Source organism: Parasteatoda tepidariorum, chromosome 1, assembly GCF_043381705.1.
Source record: "Parasteatoda tepidariorum isolate YZ-2023 chromosome 1, CAS_Ptep_4.0, whole genome shotgun sequence".
Taxonomy (NCBI): domain Eukaryota; kingdom Metazoa; phylum Arthropoda; class Arachnida; order Araneae; family Theridiidae; genus Parasteatoda; species Parasteatoda tepidariorum.
Window position 1 is genome coordinate 53,173,288 of NC_092204.1, and position 18,295 is coordinate 53,191,582.

General features: G+C 30.3%; 2 protein-coding genes across 4 annotated transcripts in view; one reads left to right on the forward strand and one right to left on the reverse strand.

The window, feature by feature from the left end:
- Positions 1–54: 54 nt before the first annotated feature.
- Positions 55–12,878, reverse strand: LOC107444996 (radial spoke head 14 homolog). 2 transcript variants are annotated; one of them, XM_071180235.1, is made up of 10 exons: positions 12,554–12,878; positions 11,510–11,615; positions 8,452–8,538; positions 7,650–7,784; positions 7,009–7,085; positions 5,220–5,368; positions 4,699–4,815; positions 3,382–3,493; positions 1,965–2,027; positions 55–225 (listed from the first exon to the last, which is right to left on the reverse strand). In XM_071180235.1, exons 1-10 carry the CDS (start codon positions 12,662–12,664, stop codon positions 142–144), a joined length of 1,041 nt encoding a protein of 346 aa, XP_071036336.1. In that variant the 5' UTR covers positions 12,665–12,878; the 3' UTR covers positions 55–141. The 2 variants fall into 2 exon arrangements, with proteins under 2 accessions (XP_071036336.1, XP_015914779.1); XM_016059293.3 differs by lacking the exon at positions 8,452–8,538.
- A 1,894-nt stretch (positions 12,879–14,772) lies between these two features.
- LOC107444999 (epidermal growth factor receptor kinase substrate 8) overlaps positions 14,773–18,295 on the forward strand; it is a 79,181-nt gene continuing 75,658 nt past the window's right edge. Inside the window, exon 1 of one of the 2 annotated variants that reach the window (XM_016059298.3) lies at positions 14,773–15,032. The gene's annotated coding sequence lies outside the window, so the exon portion shown is untranslated. The remainder of the gene's footprint in view (positions 15,033–18,295) is intronic. The other variant, XM_071180248.1, reaches the window with a different exon arrangement.

Genomic DNA, 18,295 nt, shown 5'->3' on the forward strand with positions numbered 1-18,295 from the left:
TTCTTAAGATTCAAAGTTCAGATAAAAGTTCATGAAGTAAAATACACCAGCTCCAACATTTTGAAAGAAAAATGTTTTAATGACATTGGTTATACAATAGTTAATGCTCCAAGTCAATGAAATAGAATATTGTGCTAATTTTTAAGGTTTAAAGGTTACAACACTTATCATTCTTTTTGCTGCATCTTGAATTTCTTTCACATTATCATTGAGAAGTGGTGTAAGCTGCAAGAAAATAACATTTAACTAATTATATCTGAAAACTATTATTTTACTGCGCTCTGTTTTTAAAATTGCTTTAGTGTAACTTTTATTTAGATTGAAAACACATTATTTTAGTACAGTTTGAAGTCGACTGGTTATTTCAATAAAATAATAAGCAAAGTTGACCTACTGTCATCTACTCTTGAATTTTCGTATTTATAATACATTTCTGATTGATGAAATAATAATTAAAATGTGACATTTCAGGAGAAGGGCATAATTAGCTAAAGCTGGTGACTTACCAATGAATCAGGCTCACTATCTAAACTTATAAATGTATACACTTAAAAGACTCTCGTATGGAAACCCCTCATCTTGGGAGAATGATTGAAAGTACTTTATTACGACTATCGGATATAGTTAGCATACGCGCTCGAAGGCTGATTGCATTAAGTCTATGGAGAGAGAAAAAACATGCTTAGCATTTAAAACAACTCATTAACGAAATAATGACGATGTTCATGAGCAAATCACAAACTGATAAACATTAACAAGTCAGTTTTGGCATTAGCAACAAAACACATGCAACCTGTCTGTTTATATAGATGGCTAGTTCGCATAAGACACCTTAGATTCAATAATTATAAAGTATGATTGACTTAAAAAACACGCAAATATGCGTGGTTGCTGCATTCGACTAACTGCGCAAACACCCAACAGGGTATAAACTAGGGTCCTAATTGTAAGCTGAAGTAATAATTTAGTTTGTAAAGTAAGTAGACAATCACATTGGATACGTCTATCGATGGAACTTTTCTAACTATCTAAGAATAATTTTACTACTATTGGAGTGCTAGACCATCTTGGGGATGATCAAATTTGTGCCTGTTAATGAGCTTCTAGTTATTTATGTGATTCCATGTTAAATTAATGTTCTTTCTGAAAATCATGTTCTCTTCTATACAATTAGTACTATAATTAAATTAACTTAGGAACTTATTCAGTTACAAACTAGAATGCTTACAATCTAATGTTAATATATCCATTGCAGTTCATAAAGTTTTCAAACTTTTAACAGTGCTTGGGTGTCTGAATCTATCTTGATCGATTCACCATAAGATAGGGACCTATCATCTTTATTAAATCCTCCGGGATGTTTCCCAGACCGTCGCCAATAGCCCATTGTGCAGCTCTAGTGCGACGCAAATTAACAACAACATCTTTATTAAATTGTTAATAAATTAATTTCGCATATCTATTCTAATCTTGTATTAGATCATTTGTGTATACACTTTCCAAGTGGCAAAAAAGAGTAACCAACTCATTCTGAAATGTTAAAATAACTCTGCAGTTAAATGGGATTGAAACAATCTGACATAGAAGACTGTACTTGCTAGTCAATCACAATAATGAATGACTGTATATTATACCTTCCTAATAGAAGTTTGCAAAATGAAAACTTATTCCTCACATGGGTTCTCTCTATTATCAGCAGATGGCAGTACATATAATAGAATATGAATGTAGTGATTTGCACTAATCTGAGCTACTACGGCGTCACGGGGGGGCTGCAATACTTCCGGTTTGTTGTTTTTTTAAGATACTGGGTGAAGATGTTTTGGAAATGCCATGTCCTCAGTTATAAAAATGTGTGGAAAATTATCATAATCACCAAATAACTTAAAATATTGTTTCACCACCGTGTCTTTAAAATAAATAAAAAATTAAGCACATGAAATAGCCTTAAATGGTTAACATACCATTGGGAGGCGATCAAGCAATATCTTTCTTCCAGGGGGAGCTTCACTTAAGGCTGTTAACACCTATTGAGGAAAGAAAGCGTAAATATGAAACTTATAATTTACTTTCTCTATAAATCTGTAAGGAAAAGCGGAGTACCTGTTTCGGAGTAATTTGTGATGCTTACAGAATGTACTACTTCCATTGACAATTCTTTCGTTTGTTATACATTTCGCTCTTCAACTCTACTTGACTGAGTAATAATATATTAAATGTTAATCGGTCGTTGTGTGGTTTATTGAAATATGCTGTGAAAATTATCCTTTAGTAAATAAGAAAAGCGAAAATAGACATATCTACAATTGTTAGTACATATGAGTGCCTATTTTGAATGAAATACAAAATTTTATTTAATTTGAAATGAAAATTTATCTTCCTTTTATATTAAACCATTGTACTAAATTTTTCTACACATTAAATTTGATAATACGAAAACCTTGCCTTAAAATATAAAAATTATTGTTTTACGTTAAGGTATTGCATGGACTTCAAGGAAAAATACTTAATAATACTCGTCTTTCAAGAAGAGAGAGCCTTTGGAAACTATTTCCATTAGGCTTGACTAGAATTAATTAAACAAAAATAAGACTAAACGTAGTTTGAATTAGCTACATTTTCACTTTAAACGACGCATAATTGATTTTGGTTCAAATTTTGTTGATTTAGAAACTAGGAAAGAGGTTCAGCCAGTGATTTCATGTAACCATCTCTGCTTGTTCCTTGGTGTGAGAAGAAGAAACGTGCTTCAAAACCGATATTTCTTTAGATTTATGACAAAGTTGTGGCGAATATTTACGTTAAAAGTTAATTTTACTACTTCACAAAATGAGAAGACGTCTAGTTGTCCATTTCGCTACCAGCCAGAAACTCAAGTAGGGGCGCAAAAATACATTTTTTTATTAAAACTCATTTTGAAGTGGGTGACACGATTTTTCAATAAATAATGCACACATTTAGATAAAATTATCTACATATTGTACAAAGTATTCTTTTTATGAAACTTTATTTACAAAACAATGTTTAAATTTTACCAGAATCGGATTTTCCCAATTTTTGGTTTTAAATCTGTCATTCAAATCTAATCAATTCTATTAAGAATAAATGTGCAAAATTTCTATAAGAATACTTTACAAGGGGTATCCGAAATTCAGCTGTAAACGACTAAATATTTCTATTAAATATTGTTTAAGTATTATTCTTTCTTAATCTGAAAGTATATTAATAAATAAATTTTTCCATTATATCATGCATTTTTAAAAAAAAATAATTTTATTCAAAGCTCTAAAGCATATCTCATTGCCAAAATACTTGAAGAATTAAGCATTGACGGATGGTGTAAAATGCATTTTAAGTTGAGGAACTTAAAAAGACTTTTACCTTTATAGTATTCAGACGTATTTCTGCATTTCGAACTTTTAAGAATGGCAAAAGTTTTGCTATAGCACCTTTATTCAGAGACAAGAACTTCGCTGGGGTAGCGATTGCTATCCTATAAAAATAAAAATAAAATTTTTTTTCTAGAATTTCTGACTAGACTGTATTATGAGGCACCATAAAGTCGGTTATTTATCTATTTATTGACAACACTATTGTTATTGTTTATTTCGTTAGGTTAAAAATTAATGGTACGTTTGGTATTTATTTAGATTCATTTCGTTAGGTTGTCTCAAGTGATTGTTAATGCAGTGTTTAATAGTTAATTATGCGTTAAGTATTTATTTAGACTAATTTTGTATTTTTATAGAAATAAAAACTTAGTTAAGAAGTAATTATTTGGATTTATTTTTGATCATTTGTAAAATGGATATAAAAATTTTAAACAAACATTTCTATGGGGCCGCATCAACACTTCCTAGATAAGAGAAGGCCTCATCACGGATCGATTAAGTAGTCTGACGTAACGAACATAAACTGCGCAGTGGAGGTTAAAAGAAAGATGCCACTACGTCCGGGCTACTAAGCTGTGCAGCGTGGGAGAATGCGAAAGATGTCATTTCGTTTGGACTAACTAAGGGACCGAATTTCTTGTTTATGGTAACCCGTACTGAGACCTTCTTTCTGAAGTCTAGAAGGTGTTGGCCGCGTACTGTCATACGAATTATTCGTGACGGAGCTTGCCTTTTCCGAACATTATATTATACAATACTCAAGTTAATAGCTCGAGAGGTGCATTAGGAAGTAGAACAGCACGTAATGAAGCGTTTGGGTGAGTTTTGCATCTTATCGCATGACAGAGATGGAAATAGTTTTAATACTTCTACTGCTTCTAGTTTTCATATTTATGCAGATTGCTGGAATACCCGAACTCATATTTTCTGTGGTTTGTGTGATTTTATGGCTGACAGGTAGATTTTAAGTTATTATTAAAATTCAATACATTAAGAACTTTGACAACAATGCGGACATTTCTTGAAAATAGTTAAAATTGAAATGAAAGTATTTCCGAATGAGCATCAAACAGTGGAAAAATTTGTTAAATTTATTGTTTAAAACAAATTAAGGTGTTAGGATTGGAGAAGGGGTTAGAGAATTAGAATGTTTAGTTGTTCTGTGCATTCGGTTTGGGTACCATTAAAGTGTAAATGTTGTACAATATAATTTTTGAATGTGACCAAGCTGGTAGGCAAAGGAGGTTAGTAAAGTTATATTCCTGAGAGAAATTATTTTTTATTTGAAAAATAACGACATACTTACATCATAAGAGCGGATAAGGCTTTTGCTTGAATCTTTTCGTCATTGCCATCAAGTAAATTTAATAAAAGAGGAAGAACACCTAAATCAAGAGCTTTATTTCTTCCCTTGGCATCTACACTAGAATCATAGATAAATTTTTATATATATACATATTATTGATTATTCATATTCTAACAATATACGCGTGTTGTTTTTTAAAGTGTTGAAAATAAATATTTTAATTACTCAATTATTTTTAATTGTTTCAAAATGACAAAGCGTTTGTCAGCAATGATTTAATTTTTTTAAAAGTAATCTAAAAGTTATGTTTGTAATATTTGCTTAAAAAAAGCATGTTAATTTGTTTAATTACTGTTAATTTAATACTTTTTACAAATTTACCGTTGGCAGGTTAATTTGTTGAACTTTTAACTTAACTATAACTTTTTAAATTGAGTTTTAATTAACATTAAAACTCAATTTAAAAAGTTAAGCGTGAACATTTAATCACAATTTAGAGATACATGTACAAAAAGAATTACGTTAATTCCTTGATTATCATTGCTGTTCTTTCCTTGATTCGAGAATTAGAAGACTTTAACCAAGGTATGATTGATTCCAAGCCTCCTGCAAGAAGCACTTTATCGGGATCCACAAGACAGCAAACATAGATGGTTTGCAATAGAAGCTCCTTTAAAAGTATAAGAAAAAAACTTGTTCAGATGTCAAGATTAACAAAACAAAATAATTTTAAAATAAAACTGAAAATTATGCGAATTGCATAAATGTTTGCTTTTGCATTATAAAAATAACTCTCTATTTTTATAATAATGATAATAATATTATTATCATTATTCACAAACCTTCAAAACTCTACTTAACAGTAATCAATAATAACTCAGTACAGTAAAGTTCCTTAATGTTAAGGGCCAATTAAAAAAGTTGCTAACACAGCAATTGCGAGTATAAAAGCTTAAAAGTCGTCAAAAGTTTTAACTGAAAAACGGTTAAGGTTGAAAAATAATTGGCATGAAATGTGACGGAGCTTAAATTTGTTTCTTCCAGAGAAAATTTAGAAATATGGCGATAGACAGCATTCTGAATCAAGAAATATTAATTAAAAAATATATATATATTGAAATCTTTCCGCCGGCGGGTGACACAACTTAAAAAAAAAAAAAAAAGAAGAAGAAGAAATTCTTAGCACCATCTGCCGAAAACTGTTTGAAACTAAAACTAGGAACTAAAGGAAAAATATTTATGTAATTCCACATTAATTTTCGGCAAAAATAATTTTTTCTAACCTGAACGGTTTTCTGTAATAAATTTTCGAAAATCATCAGTTTATAATTTACTACTAACTGTATTTTTACTAATTAAGAACTGTTACATTATATTTAATAACTGTTTGCGAAAATAACTAATTTTCCGAGTGTGAGCATCAATGATCTGTTATTTCATGCACTTACCAAATTTTCGCGAAGTCATATATATAATATCTTACAAGGGTGGAGGCTTTGATTACCAATACAAAATGCACTACTAGAGATATATGTAAACAAAACTGAAAATTTAACAAAGATAAAGATCTTGGATAGACCTTCTCCTCATGTATATTACATTCGAATATGATTATGTATATTATACCTCATTATGTATATTATATCTCATTATGTATATTTACATTAGAAATGAGCTTGGAATTACTTTTAAATGTCCAAATCTAAAGACTTTTTGGGGGGGGACCTAAGCTTACCTGCGCCCAAAATTTAACAAATCAGATAAAGGCTAAAATTTTTAAACGATTTATGGCTAAAGTTGGGGGTTTAGAGAACTAGTTTTTCTATTTGATATTTAATTATTGAGAGTATTTATTTCCTTATTAGATGTTGAAAATACCTGCTTTCGGAAAATGACGTTGTGGTGTAACTACCACTACAAAAGTTTAACATCATTCACTAGTATATAAAGCATGCTAACTTGATTCTATCACGAGGTACCTTTTGATAGATGACGGTTGGCATGATCGATAACTCCGCCCCCCACAACGTTTTATATTTCCTTATTTTTTACATGGTCAGTTATTTTATTATTTTTTATACTTATACATAGATTTTTATGTATTTTATTTTGAAAGTCGTAAAAAAAAATTATGAAATTTTTATAAAATTTTCATTCTAAAAACTTCTTTCAGCCAACGAGCCTATGCGCGGTACTCAGGGCTCTGGCTGTGTCATCTCTAGCATACATCTGGAAATGTGGTTTTCTTAGAAAACACTATGTAAATAAGCCCAAAGCTAACGGTTACCTAGAATTTAAAAATTTATTTACCAGAGTATCATCTTCTTCTTGCGGCACTTGGTTGAGAAGAATTGGTATAGCATCTGATCTAACTAATTCTTCGGCAGCTGGAATTCAAATAAAGAGTAATTACAAATTATTTTTTAAGTTTTTATTGAAACACTTTGGAAATGTATACACTATAATGAACCAATCAACACCCCCTGAAAATTCTTCGTAACTCCACGACTAAACATCATTTATAATTAAGATGAATATCGATAAAATTAGATTTACCTAATATAATGTATCTTTCACGTCATCATTGAACGACGCATTAAAATGACCTGCACCTAACTTCATTTTGTCTGTGATTTTGGAAATTCACTCCCAAAATGTATGCAATTATAAATAAATGACAAAAAGCAGTTTTAATACTTTAAATTTTTTAGTCTCTGTCGGGGCCCTAAAAATATAGGGCTGCAGACTCTGAAGCTACACCCCCTACCTAATCCGACCATAATCAACTTTTTTGAGTGGTTTAGAAGCTTTTGAATTGATAAGGTAATATTTTAGTGATTGAATATATTCAAAACACAAAAATAAACTTCTTTTTTTTTATACTTCCAAAGCGTATTTATCAAAAGGCGGATTCATTTTTATGCGCTTTTAAAATAAATGTTGAAAATTACCCATTGGCGATAACGTCAGTCTCTGCAGTACAACATTAGCAGCATGTCGAACAGTTTTTTCATCGTCAACAATCAAACGTAAAACTTCTTTATAAAAATCCTGCTTCCCAAAAGTTCTACGACCAGCTGCTGTAGCTGAAATAAATTCAATTAATTTTAATGATGGAATTTATTTATCCCTTTGACGCAGAAGGTACACCGGTGCCCCTTGTATAAACATTTTTTTTTCTGACATTCTAATTACAAGCGAAAATATATTTCGCTGTTTTATAATTATAAAATGCAGTCTCATGGTTACTAAAAAAATCTGCTAAATTATCTGAATCATATTTTTACTAAAATATAAAATCCAAATAAATGAGATAGAAATTTTTTTTTTCATTCGTATTCAAAAATGTATCAATAATTGATTTTGTAAGTTAAAAAAATTTCAATCATGAAAAACTATATCTTATCTAAATATTTGCAAATAAGTGCAAATTTGAAAAATTATTGTTTGGAAGATTTTATCTTTAATGCAGAAAAGGACACCGGTGTTTCATGCTGTTTTTCATAACTATGAATTATTGAAATACTAAATTTAATATTTTTCTCTTATTTTGGCTTAAATTAATACAAAATAATGAAAAAAGTATGAAAATATGTTTAATAAAAATTCTGCGTCAAAACGTTTTTTATTATTTTTAGCAAAAGTCATTCGTGAATTGTTTGCATAAAACCATTATGTGATTTTATGTCTTGTTTACTTTTTATTACCCTAATTCATCTTCTCCCGATTTCAATTTTAATTTACAAAACTTACCAGCTACTGTAGCAAAACATCGAGCGGTCACTTCCCTAACTTTTACATCGTTATCTTCACTCGATTTTCTCAAATAAGGAACAACGCCTATAACAAGGAAGATTGGGTAGAATTACACCATTTTGGCATATTCATTGTGAAAATGCATATCTTTACTGTCTAGTCAATTGTAATTAAGTTAATATAGAACCTAAAACCTTATATTGGAATTCAAGAATTAGTTAGCAACAACTTCTTGAAAATATGTGTTGCATCTGACAAAGCTACAGTGTAAATATATTTTCCCAATTTTATTCATTTTTACCATTAAGAAGAGAAAAAAAATGAGGGGTGGTATACATATGCATTCTTTAGTCACACATTATGTAGGTCACAAGTGGCCACCGTAAACCATTGATTTTTTTATTCTAAGAAAGCGCAAAGAAAAAAAGAATCAACTCACAACCAAATCCTCTAGTTACAGTGGAATGTCAGCAGTTTTCAAAAAACATTTTTCCTAGTGATAGCAAAGTCAATGCGTTTACATTTTAATAAATTAGAATTAAAAGAATTTTGTGCACCACTACGCATGAAAAATTTAAACAAGTGTATCAAATGTTAGGTTTTATTTTATACCCGTCGTTGAACAGCCAATCCAATTCTGAGTTCACGACTATCAATGTTCAACTCCTTTGCAATTTTGAATCCCTCCCAGAAGACAAGGAAACTCTTGGATCAAGCATTGGGACAAACTAGCCTGGAGAATTTTTTAATGGAACTAATCTATATTTGTCTCTCATGGTCTCATCCAGGGCCTGATTACCGAAAAGGCACAGGAAGCAAGTGCTTCCCCTGTAAAATTCTAGGGGGGCCCCCAAACGACTGAAATTAAGGGCCCAATTTCTTATTTTTGAAAATGCACTAGTGACTTATAACTGCACTAGTGAACGTTCATTTTCTGTATTGAAAAGAATAAAAAATCGGTGGAGATCAACTCTTTCAAATAATAAATTAAGTAGTTTAGCCCTTTTGGGCAATAGAGAGAGATATTACAATTAGGTTACAATTTGCAGATATTATTATTGAAGATTTTGCGAATTTAACAGCGAGAAAAAAACAAATGTAATGGTAATAAACCTATGAATTTTCTTATTTTTTTTAAAATCTTTTTTCTCTATCATGTGGGCTCAAATTAATTTTACTCTGCTTTTTATTGTTGAACTAAACTCACAAGACTTTTAAATATCTATCAGTACGAAAAATATTTTTGTTTCATGTTTGAAAATTATTTGGTATGATTTTTCTGGTGCAGTAACAATAATTTATGCTGAATTAGAATTTTGTGTTGTTCTGCCGCTAGTAAACGAATTGGCGTAAAATAAGAGACTAATCTTGCAAAGAACCTTTCGTATAACAACAAGTAATTTTATAATTTAATTTATTAAAATATTTAAATTTCGTTAACATGTTTTTGTTACCATAAAGCACGTAAAGAAGGGTCCAACATGATTGCATAAGATCTCTGTATTCCTTTCTAAGGTTCTAATAGTTTTCACATGGTTCTTGTCTCTTTAAAATTTATTGTTTATGGGCGAAAAATATCAAAAATTTCTTTTGCTCAAGTTAGGGGGGCCCCAAAATCCTATTATGCTTCCCCTATTTTCAGAGGTTAATCGGGCCCTGGTCTCATCTCATGGCATCTCAAAGTATCTCATGGTCAGCCCGATGGCAAAAGGATTCTTACCCCTTGATCTGCATACCACTGTGGATATTTTATGTAAGATGTGGTCACTGTTAGCCGGGATAAGAATTCGTATCAACCAACCACCGCTGGAATTCAAACTTGCGGCACCTCATTGGGAGGCGAATGCTATATCTCCTAGGACACTGAAAAGGATAGATTGACAAATTGTGATTTTAAGTTTTGTTAGAAGGCTTATAAAAATTTAGTTTGTTTTCAAATTTTCTATTTTAGATCCCTATGTCTTGAAAAATTATTTCGCAAAAACCCCAAATGTTGAAGGGTATAGGTCTATTGTCGCAACATTAATTGCAAAAATGCGCATGAGTCTAAAAATAGTGGCAAGTATAAAGCTCCTACAAAGTATTTATTTTAAGATATTCGTTCAAGTTTCTCCATTTTAAAAAGTTCTTACTTTTTATTAAGAGGAAGGTACTAAACGGTAGAACTTTTAATCCCTGATTGTTATGATATTGAAAATTTCTTACTTGTCCTATCTTTAACGCATGTACAAATGAGTGCAAATCAAAAATACTCCTTTTTCTACATAAGGGCCCTTATAATGTGTAAATACTTTGTTCCATTGACTTTTAACTTTAATGAGGCGTTAAACTGAACTGTATTTTTGTTCATGTTGAACCATAGTCGATCCTTTCACTTTAGTTCGATATCGTATAATATAATCAAGTTTATAATTCCGATAATGTGGTTCAATTCGGCTTTCCATGTTATGGTTGTAGAAAATTTAAACGATGTTATGTTTTAAAATGCTTCAGCATTATTATATCTAACAGTGTATCATTGAATCTTTAAATTCACTTGATCATTTCCTCGTGTTAGGTAGGAAAAAAACATTTTCTAGAGTACCATGATTGAACTCTTATAACGCTTTCTAGAAAACGCCCTGGGAGTGCCTTGCTTTTTTAGACTTAAAACCCAGCAGACTTGCATACCACTCTCAGTGTTTTTCACTGTACAGGAAGGACTTTTAGTACGAGCAGTACATTTAGTAGTTTCGTGTTTGCACAAGTGTAGGACAGCTCAAGCATCGCCCGACAATATTGCAAACTGTATTTATTTTTAGTTGGACAAGGTTTTTCGAAAAATCTCTACTACTTTTAGATTTTCTGGGAGTTTATCGACTTTAAGAATTGTTTAATTAATTGAGTTAGATCTCTTGGGAATTAGAAACAACAGCTACAGGAAAAAAGGCTATGTAGGAGAAGCCTAGCTGAACAGCTAAGGGTTCCTTATGAGATTATTTTCATTAAAACCGTCCCGCATTTCTAAATGTCTACAGCAACAATATAATAAAAATAGTGATAATTTAATAAATACTTAAAAACTCTTTTGATGCGACTCTTTTTGGGTCAAAGACGAAATCGCATAGCGATTGTATAGCTTTTCTTTTCTCTATAGGATCTGGATCTTGCATTTTTCGAGCCTGCAAAGAAATAATTTTCTCCTTCTTAGCAACTATCAAGTATTTATTAACAATCCAAATCGGTGACATAATCGAAAATGAGTTTGGTTTAATAATGATTCTATTCTACGGTTATCATCGCCGATCTCAGTCAAAATTTATTAAAACTTTTCTATACCTCTTTTGTTAAAAAGTATCAAAACTGCCAACTTCTTCGGCTAAAACCCAAAGATTTTTCTCAATTATTTGAAGAGATAGTGAAATGCATACTTTAAAAAATATGAAATTATTTTAAAATGTGGACCACCCCGATAATTAAATAATTTGAAAATATACCTGAAAGACCCGATAGGCATGCTGTGATACTTTTAAGAGCTGGAAATTTTTTTAAAAACGTTTGCCGGGATAATTTATATTTCAATGCGATTTTAATTAGTTTGGAGAGCTTGAACTTCCGCGTTGGCTGGTTAGAAATATACTCTTGAGTGAGCAACGCTCAAATCAAACGCTCATATTTGTTTGAAATCATTCTTTCTTCAATGTCTCAAATAAACTGCAATGGTTAATAAGCTCACCCTCACATAAACAATTATGAATATTGAAGTTGGATATTGGCTACTATTGTGAATAGTCTGAATTTGAATATATATAACTGGTTGACTATGAGAGTGCTGAACACTTGATCGTTTTGAAAATGCCCGTTTCAAGAAAAATGAATTCTCAAAAATTTTTCAAGAAAAATTGATTTGCTTTAGGTAATTTAACATCAAAACTGATTATTTTGGCAACAAACAAATAAGTTGTCAATAAAATCACCGAAAAAAGTTACCATAAAGTTAGATTAAAATATGGTCTGAAATTCATTTATTTATTATTCATTAGCTTATGTTAAATTCTAAAAGAACATAATAAACGAAATTAAAAAATATGTGTTTAGAATGAAAATGAAAGATAATTACCATGACTGGCATTGCCCAGCGCCCAAAAGCTAAGTTATGCTTTTCTGGGTGTAAAACATGTCCACCTATGGCTGTAATTGGAGTTTTGGTTCTAACAAGTTCTTTAGCCATGATTTTATTTTATTTACTTATTTTTTTGTATTCATAAATTTTTGCACAATCAGGATACTGTTATAGCTAAAAATGCTTTATTGCGACGTTTGAAATGAAATTGTTTATTTTTTAAATTCTTATTTGGAAAAACTAGATCTTGGCTTAAGTAAATAACTCGAGATATGAAAAGAAGTTTGGATAATAGTCGGTTCAAAAATTTAAAATTTTGTTTCAAAATTTAGCGTTTTAAAATTTAGGTAAATAATTTATGCAAAATAAGTATTTCTGTTGGTGAAGTAATTGGTGCATAACCTTTGGCGTTTTTGTCATATACTTTTAGTAAAAAACAACAACTTTCTTAAATTAACTGAAAGAAACACATAAAAATATTGACTGTTTTGTAGTACGAAAGCTATTATGGATGGTGTTTTCAGTAGAAATGTAAACAATAACAATCTCGAGCTCGGCACCTACTCTAGTTCCGGTTAAAAAGTTTGCAGCTGCTTACTACACGTTATTCTGATAGGCGATGTTTTCAAACGGTTAATTTTGTTTTCAATAAAAGAAATAAATTAGATAATTTCTGAGCTCAAATTTGCCGTATTTCATAAGATATTAATGTTATTATGTAATTTTGGGGAGTTAGGAGTGAAAATTTGTTCTAGTTATTTTGTTATTTATGGATGGTGTTTTTTACACTAGGCTCGTTTACACTAGGATGGTGTTTTTTACTGCAAGCTCGGGACTGCCTAAATTTCCGGGTTACTGCTTCAGTTGTATTTTAAAGTCATTTGACATCTTTGTGTTTTGAGATTCTTGCAAACATTGTATTTGATTACTTATTACTTATGTTTACAATGCTAACAATACTTGTGTTTGCAATACTAAAAGTGTTAACAGAAACGTAAGATGGTGCACAGCTTGCAACACGAACAAACAGTAATAGACAAATGGAAAGAGGCCAAATCAAGACTGTCAAAAAAGCGAGTTATTCAAACTCTAGCAGCCATGTCACCTTTTTTAATAATAAATAACAAAATAACTAAAACACATTTTCACTCCAAACTCCCCAGAATTACATAATAACATTAATATCTTAAGAAAGACGGCAGATTTGAGCTCAGAAATTATCTAATTTATTTCTTTTATTGAAAACAAAATTATCCGTTTGAAAACATCGCCTATCAGAATAACATGTAGTAAGCAGCTGCAAACTTTTCAACCGGAACTAGAGTAGGTCCCGAGCTCGAGATTGTTATTGTTTACATTTCTATTGAAAACACCATCCATTATTAAAAAAAATGACATGGTTGCTAGATTTTGAGTAACTCGCTTTTTTGGCAGTCTTGATTTGGCCTCTTTCCATAAGTTTATTACTGTTTGTTCTTGTTGCAAGCTGTGCTTTTAGCATTGTAAACACAAGTATTGTTAGCATTGTAAACACAAGTAATAAGTAATCAAAGACATTGTTTGCAAGAATCTCAAAACACAACAATGCCAAATGGCATTAAAATACAACGGAAACAGTAACCCGGAAATTTAGTCGGTACCGAGCTTGCAGCGTTCTCTAGTATAGAAAACACCCATCCATATCCAAAATATATGGAAACGGTTGTAGAGTTCCCCGTCTACAAAAAAGCGAGATGTCCGTTGACTCCACCCCATACACATTTTTTTTCTCTTTTAGAAAGATAATTATCTATAGAGTATCTATTTTGTTTGTTTAAGAAAGTATTTTTACTAAAAATTACGTGTATAATGGAGTAAAAATGATGTAAAATCTATCTAGGAATATTTCATTGAAAAAATATTAGACTTGTTCTTTTTTCGCCAAGTTGGCGATTATCACGTGATGGTTTGTCATTCAGCTCTGGTTGGAGCAGGGCTCTGTTAGAAGCACATTCTATAAAATTCTGTAAATATGATTTCTCTCTTATGTTTATGTCCAAAAAAGTAATTTAGATAGTGTCCAAAATAATAATTTAGATTGTATCCATTATCTTCGTAAAATTCAGGAAACAGGGTTTTTGTTTTCATTAACAGGCTCCTTCCTTCCACCGAATCAACCAATAGTCGTTTGAGAAAAATAAGATGCTATTTTATTGGCTGGAGAAGTTTCTTTCTCTAGTGTCTTTTAGTCTACCTGGGTGAATGATGTTTTTTTTTATTATTGTTATTTAATTTACCTGGAGGTGCGTTTATTTCATATCTTTTATGGTGTACACGTAGTTGTTGCTATTTGAATACCGGGCGTAACTTTGGGATAATTTATATTTGTTATTGATTGATCAGATATTGTGTTTTAAATCAATTATTATTAGATTTCTTCATTTTATCCAATAAAAATGTGTAATTGTCAAATAGTAAACCGATCAGCATTCAACAGGTGAGTACTGAATTATTGATAACACAATATTTATTATCTGTCCAATATTATTTATAAATGACAGATACCATGAATGTTTTAAATCCGCAATTCGTTGTGAAAGTAAATAATTCTCTTTTCGTTATTTCATATTTGGGCTGTTTAAATAAGTTAGTAGCTTCTTGAAGAAAGCAATGACACAGTAGTTAAAAATGTTAACAAATGATTATATAGAAGTACAATAATTTTTAAATTATGATATTTAATATGCAATAATTTAACTTTCAGTTTGATATTATAGGTGTTATGCTACATGACTGATGTTTAATTAAGCAGTTTTAAGCTAGTTTATTTCTTTTAGATGAAATATCTATAATCCTGTTATTGTTTTTATATCTTTTTAAGAAATTTATGTGCAAAAGAAAGGTAACATGAATTGATGTTATAAAGTTATGTAGTGAATTGTAAAGAAGTTGTTAATATTTAATGAAAATTTTAAGAATTACAATTTTCTTTTATTTACTGATAATGAATAATGTAATAGTATAGAAAAGTTAATCCAGCCATAACATTAAGGTTTAACTGAGTGTTTTGAAAAAAAGGTAACTGATGTAGTTAAATTGAAATATTTTTAAAAATAATACTCCTTTTTTGCCATAATTTAACAATCTTTGTTTTCATACTATGTTTATGTTGTGTATATATTGGTATATTAATTAGCTTTGCTGATATGTAGCTTAATTTTTTGATAAAAATTTTGTTTACTTAATTTTTGTAAAAGAAAAAATAGGGGCTTATTTGAGACATGAATGAAATTCATAGGTGATTGTAAAATAATTTAATTCTGAATATATATGTATATATATAATGTTAATGTTGAGTAATAGTGCATGAAGTAGTTTGGAAATGCTTTTGAGCAGTTAAAGATTAAGTTTTTTTTATAGAGATAGGTTTTAAGTGAGATTAGTTTAAAGATAAGTTAATTAAGTTTTTTTTAAAGATAGTTTTCTTATAAACAACGCAGGTTAATTCATGGTATTGTAAAAATCATTTTTAAATGATTTTTTATTCAATATTAAGTTATTTTGTTACATCATTATTTAAAACTTCTATCTGTTGTAATACCGAACTTGAGAACAAAAATAATCAATGTAATCTCTTTACTGAATCAAATTAATTTTGTGTCGTAGTTGTAAAAAGAATTTTTTTCTTTCCTACATAATTTTGTTTAAAAAGAAAAACAGCATAGATATTTTTTTTTTTTGTCAATAATATTCTATGTACTAAAGCAAAATTCTTTAATTGTAGAATTATTTGGGCTAGTTTTTACTAAAATTTCTTTGTAACGCATGTTTTTTGATAATCTGCATTAATAAATTGTTTGATATGTATAAAAGCAAATATTCCATTTTTAGGTGAGTTCGAAATCGACAACTGACAGGTTGAAAAATCAATCCTAAATTGAAATTTTAAGTTACCCAAAACATATTTTTACCTTAAGAATGATAATTGTACTTTATGAATAAATCATGTAGGAGGTGCTCATGTATAAATTTGTTTTTTTCTTCAGTATTTTTGAAAAATATTTTTACAAACTTATATTAAAATATCTTTGACTACATTCAATAACTAAGTTTAAGTTACTTAACCAACAATCTTGGAGAAAAAAAATTACATTTTAACAGCATTTAAATCTTAGTAAATAAATAAAAAATATTTAATTCTTTTTCATTGAATACTTTTAATTGAAACGAGCCCAAAAGTCGAAAACAAGCTCTAGTATCTTATATTTTTTAATTTCTTATTTTTATTTATTTATTTATTTTTAATAAATCTTATAATAAATATTTTTTTAAATTTATTACAGCATTAAATTTAAAAAAGTAACTTATGCACTTGGTTTCTGAATCAGTGTGGATTTAATATAAAACATAACGAGCATTATCTGTGATTGTTTAAAGTTAAAGACATAATATTTACTAGCGATTTATAATTTTTAGTTTATTTGATTCTCCGGATTTATTGGAATGACCCTGTGCTTTCTATCTTCAGCAAGTTTATAAATTTAAATAATACTACGTTTGTTATGCTATTGTTAGTTATTGATTATTTTTTGCGTCTGGTCATTTATAGAATTTGCATTTATACGGTTTAACGAAGTCACATAAATTTCTTAATCTCTTATTTTTATTTAATATCCGGTATTGAACAGCTGACCCTATTCTGAGTTTACAGTTGTCAGTATTCAACGCAGTAGCCTTTTAATTTTGAACTCAACCCATATGATAAGGGAACTCCATAGCTGGATCAAGCATTGGGACAAACTAGCGTTCGTGAAGGACTTTTTGATGAAACTAACTCGCATTTGAGATGCATTAAGATGAAAACCTCTCGCCGGTTAGCCTGACGTTAAGAGGATTCTAATCCATGAGCCATCTACCACTTAGGATATTTTATGTCAGCATTGTGGTTAGTGCAAGTCGGGACCAGAATTCTTATCTACCATCCACCACTGGAATTTGAACCCGGGTTACCCTTTTAGCCTATTAATTTTATTACCGCCATTGGTGAGCTGACCCAATTTTGAGTTCATGACTACCAATGTTCAATTCCATAACCTTGTAATTTTGAACCCAATCCAGAAGACAAGAGAACTCCTGGATCAAGTATTGGGAGATATTTGCCTTGGAGGAGGTTTTTTTTGATGAACTAATCCACATTTGTGCTACATGGAGAGGAAAACAACAAAAACCTCCCACGGTTAGCCTGACACGGCAAGAGGACTTTAACCCATGATTCATCTACCACTGAAGATCTTTTACGTTTGCACTATGGTCGTTGTGAGCCGGGTGCGGAATTCAAATTCCCATTGCTGGGATTCGAACCTGGGTCACCTCTTTGGGTGGCGGGTGTTCTATCACCTTTCAACATTGTTTTGAATCCATAAGATATTGTGTTTTAAATGCAAATCAGAGGGGTTAAAATTGAGCATGGACCACCTTGCAGCTGTCTCTGTATTGTGTATTTAAGAAATTTTATTGCATATTTCAAGTGTAATCTGATTTCACATATTCACTGCATTGCTCCAGATTCACCCAGTTGTCTTTAGCCTTGCTTTGAATACTTTCAATATTGTATTTTGAGTGCAAATTGGAGGGTTAAAATTGTGCACCAGATCATTGCTTTCTACCTCTTTCATACAATGGATAAAAAATTATGGTGTTACATATTTTAAATGCAATCTGTGTTCAAAAACTTGCTGTTTCACATTCTAAGTTGACCAT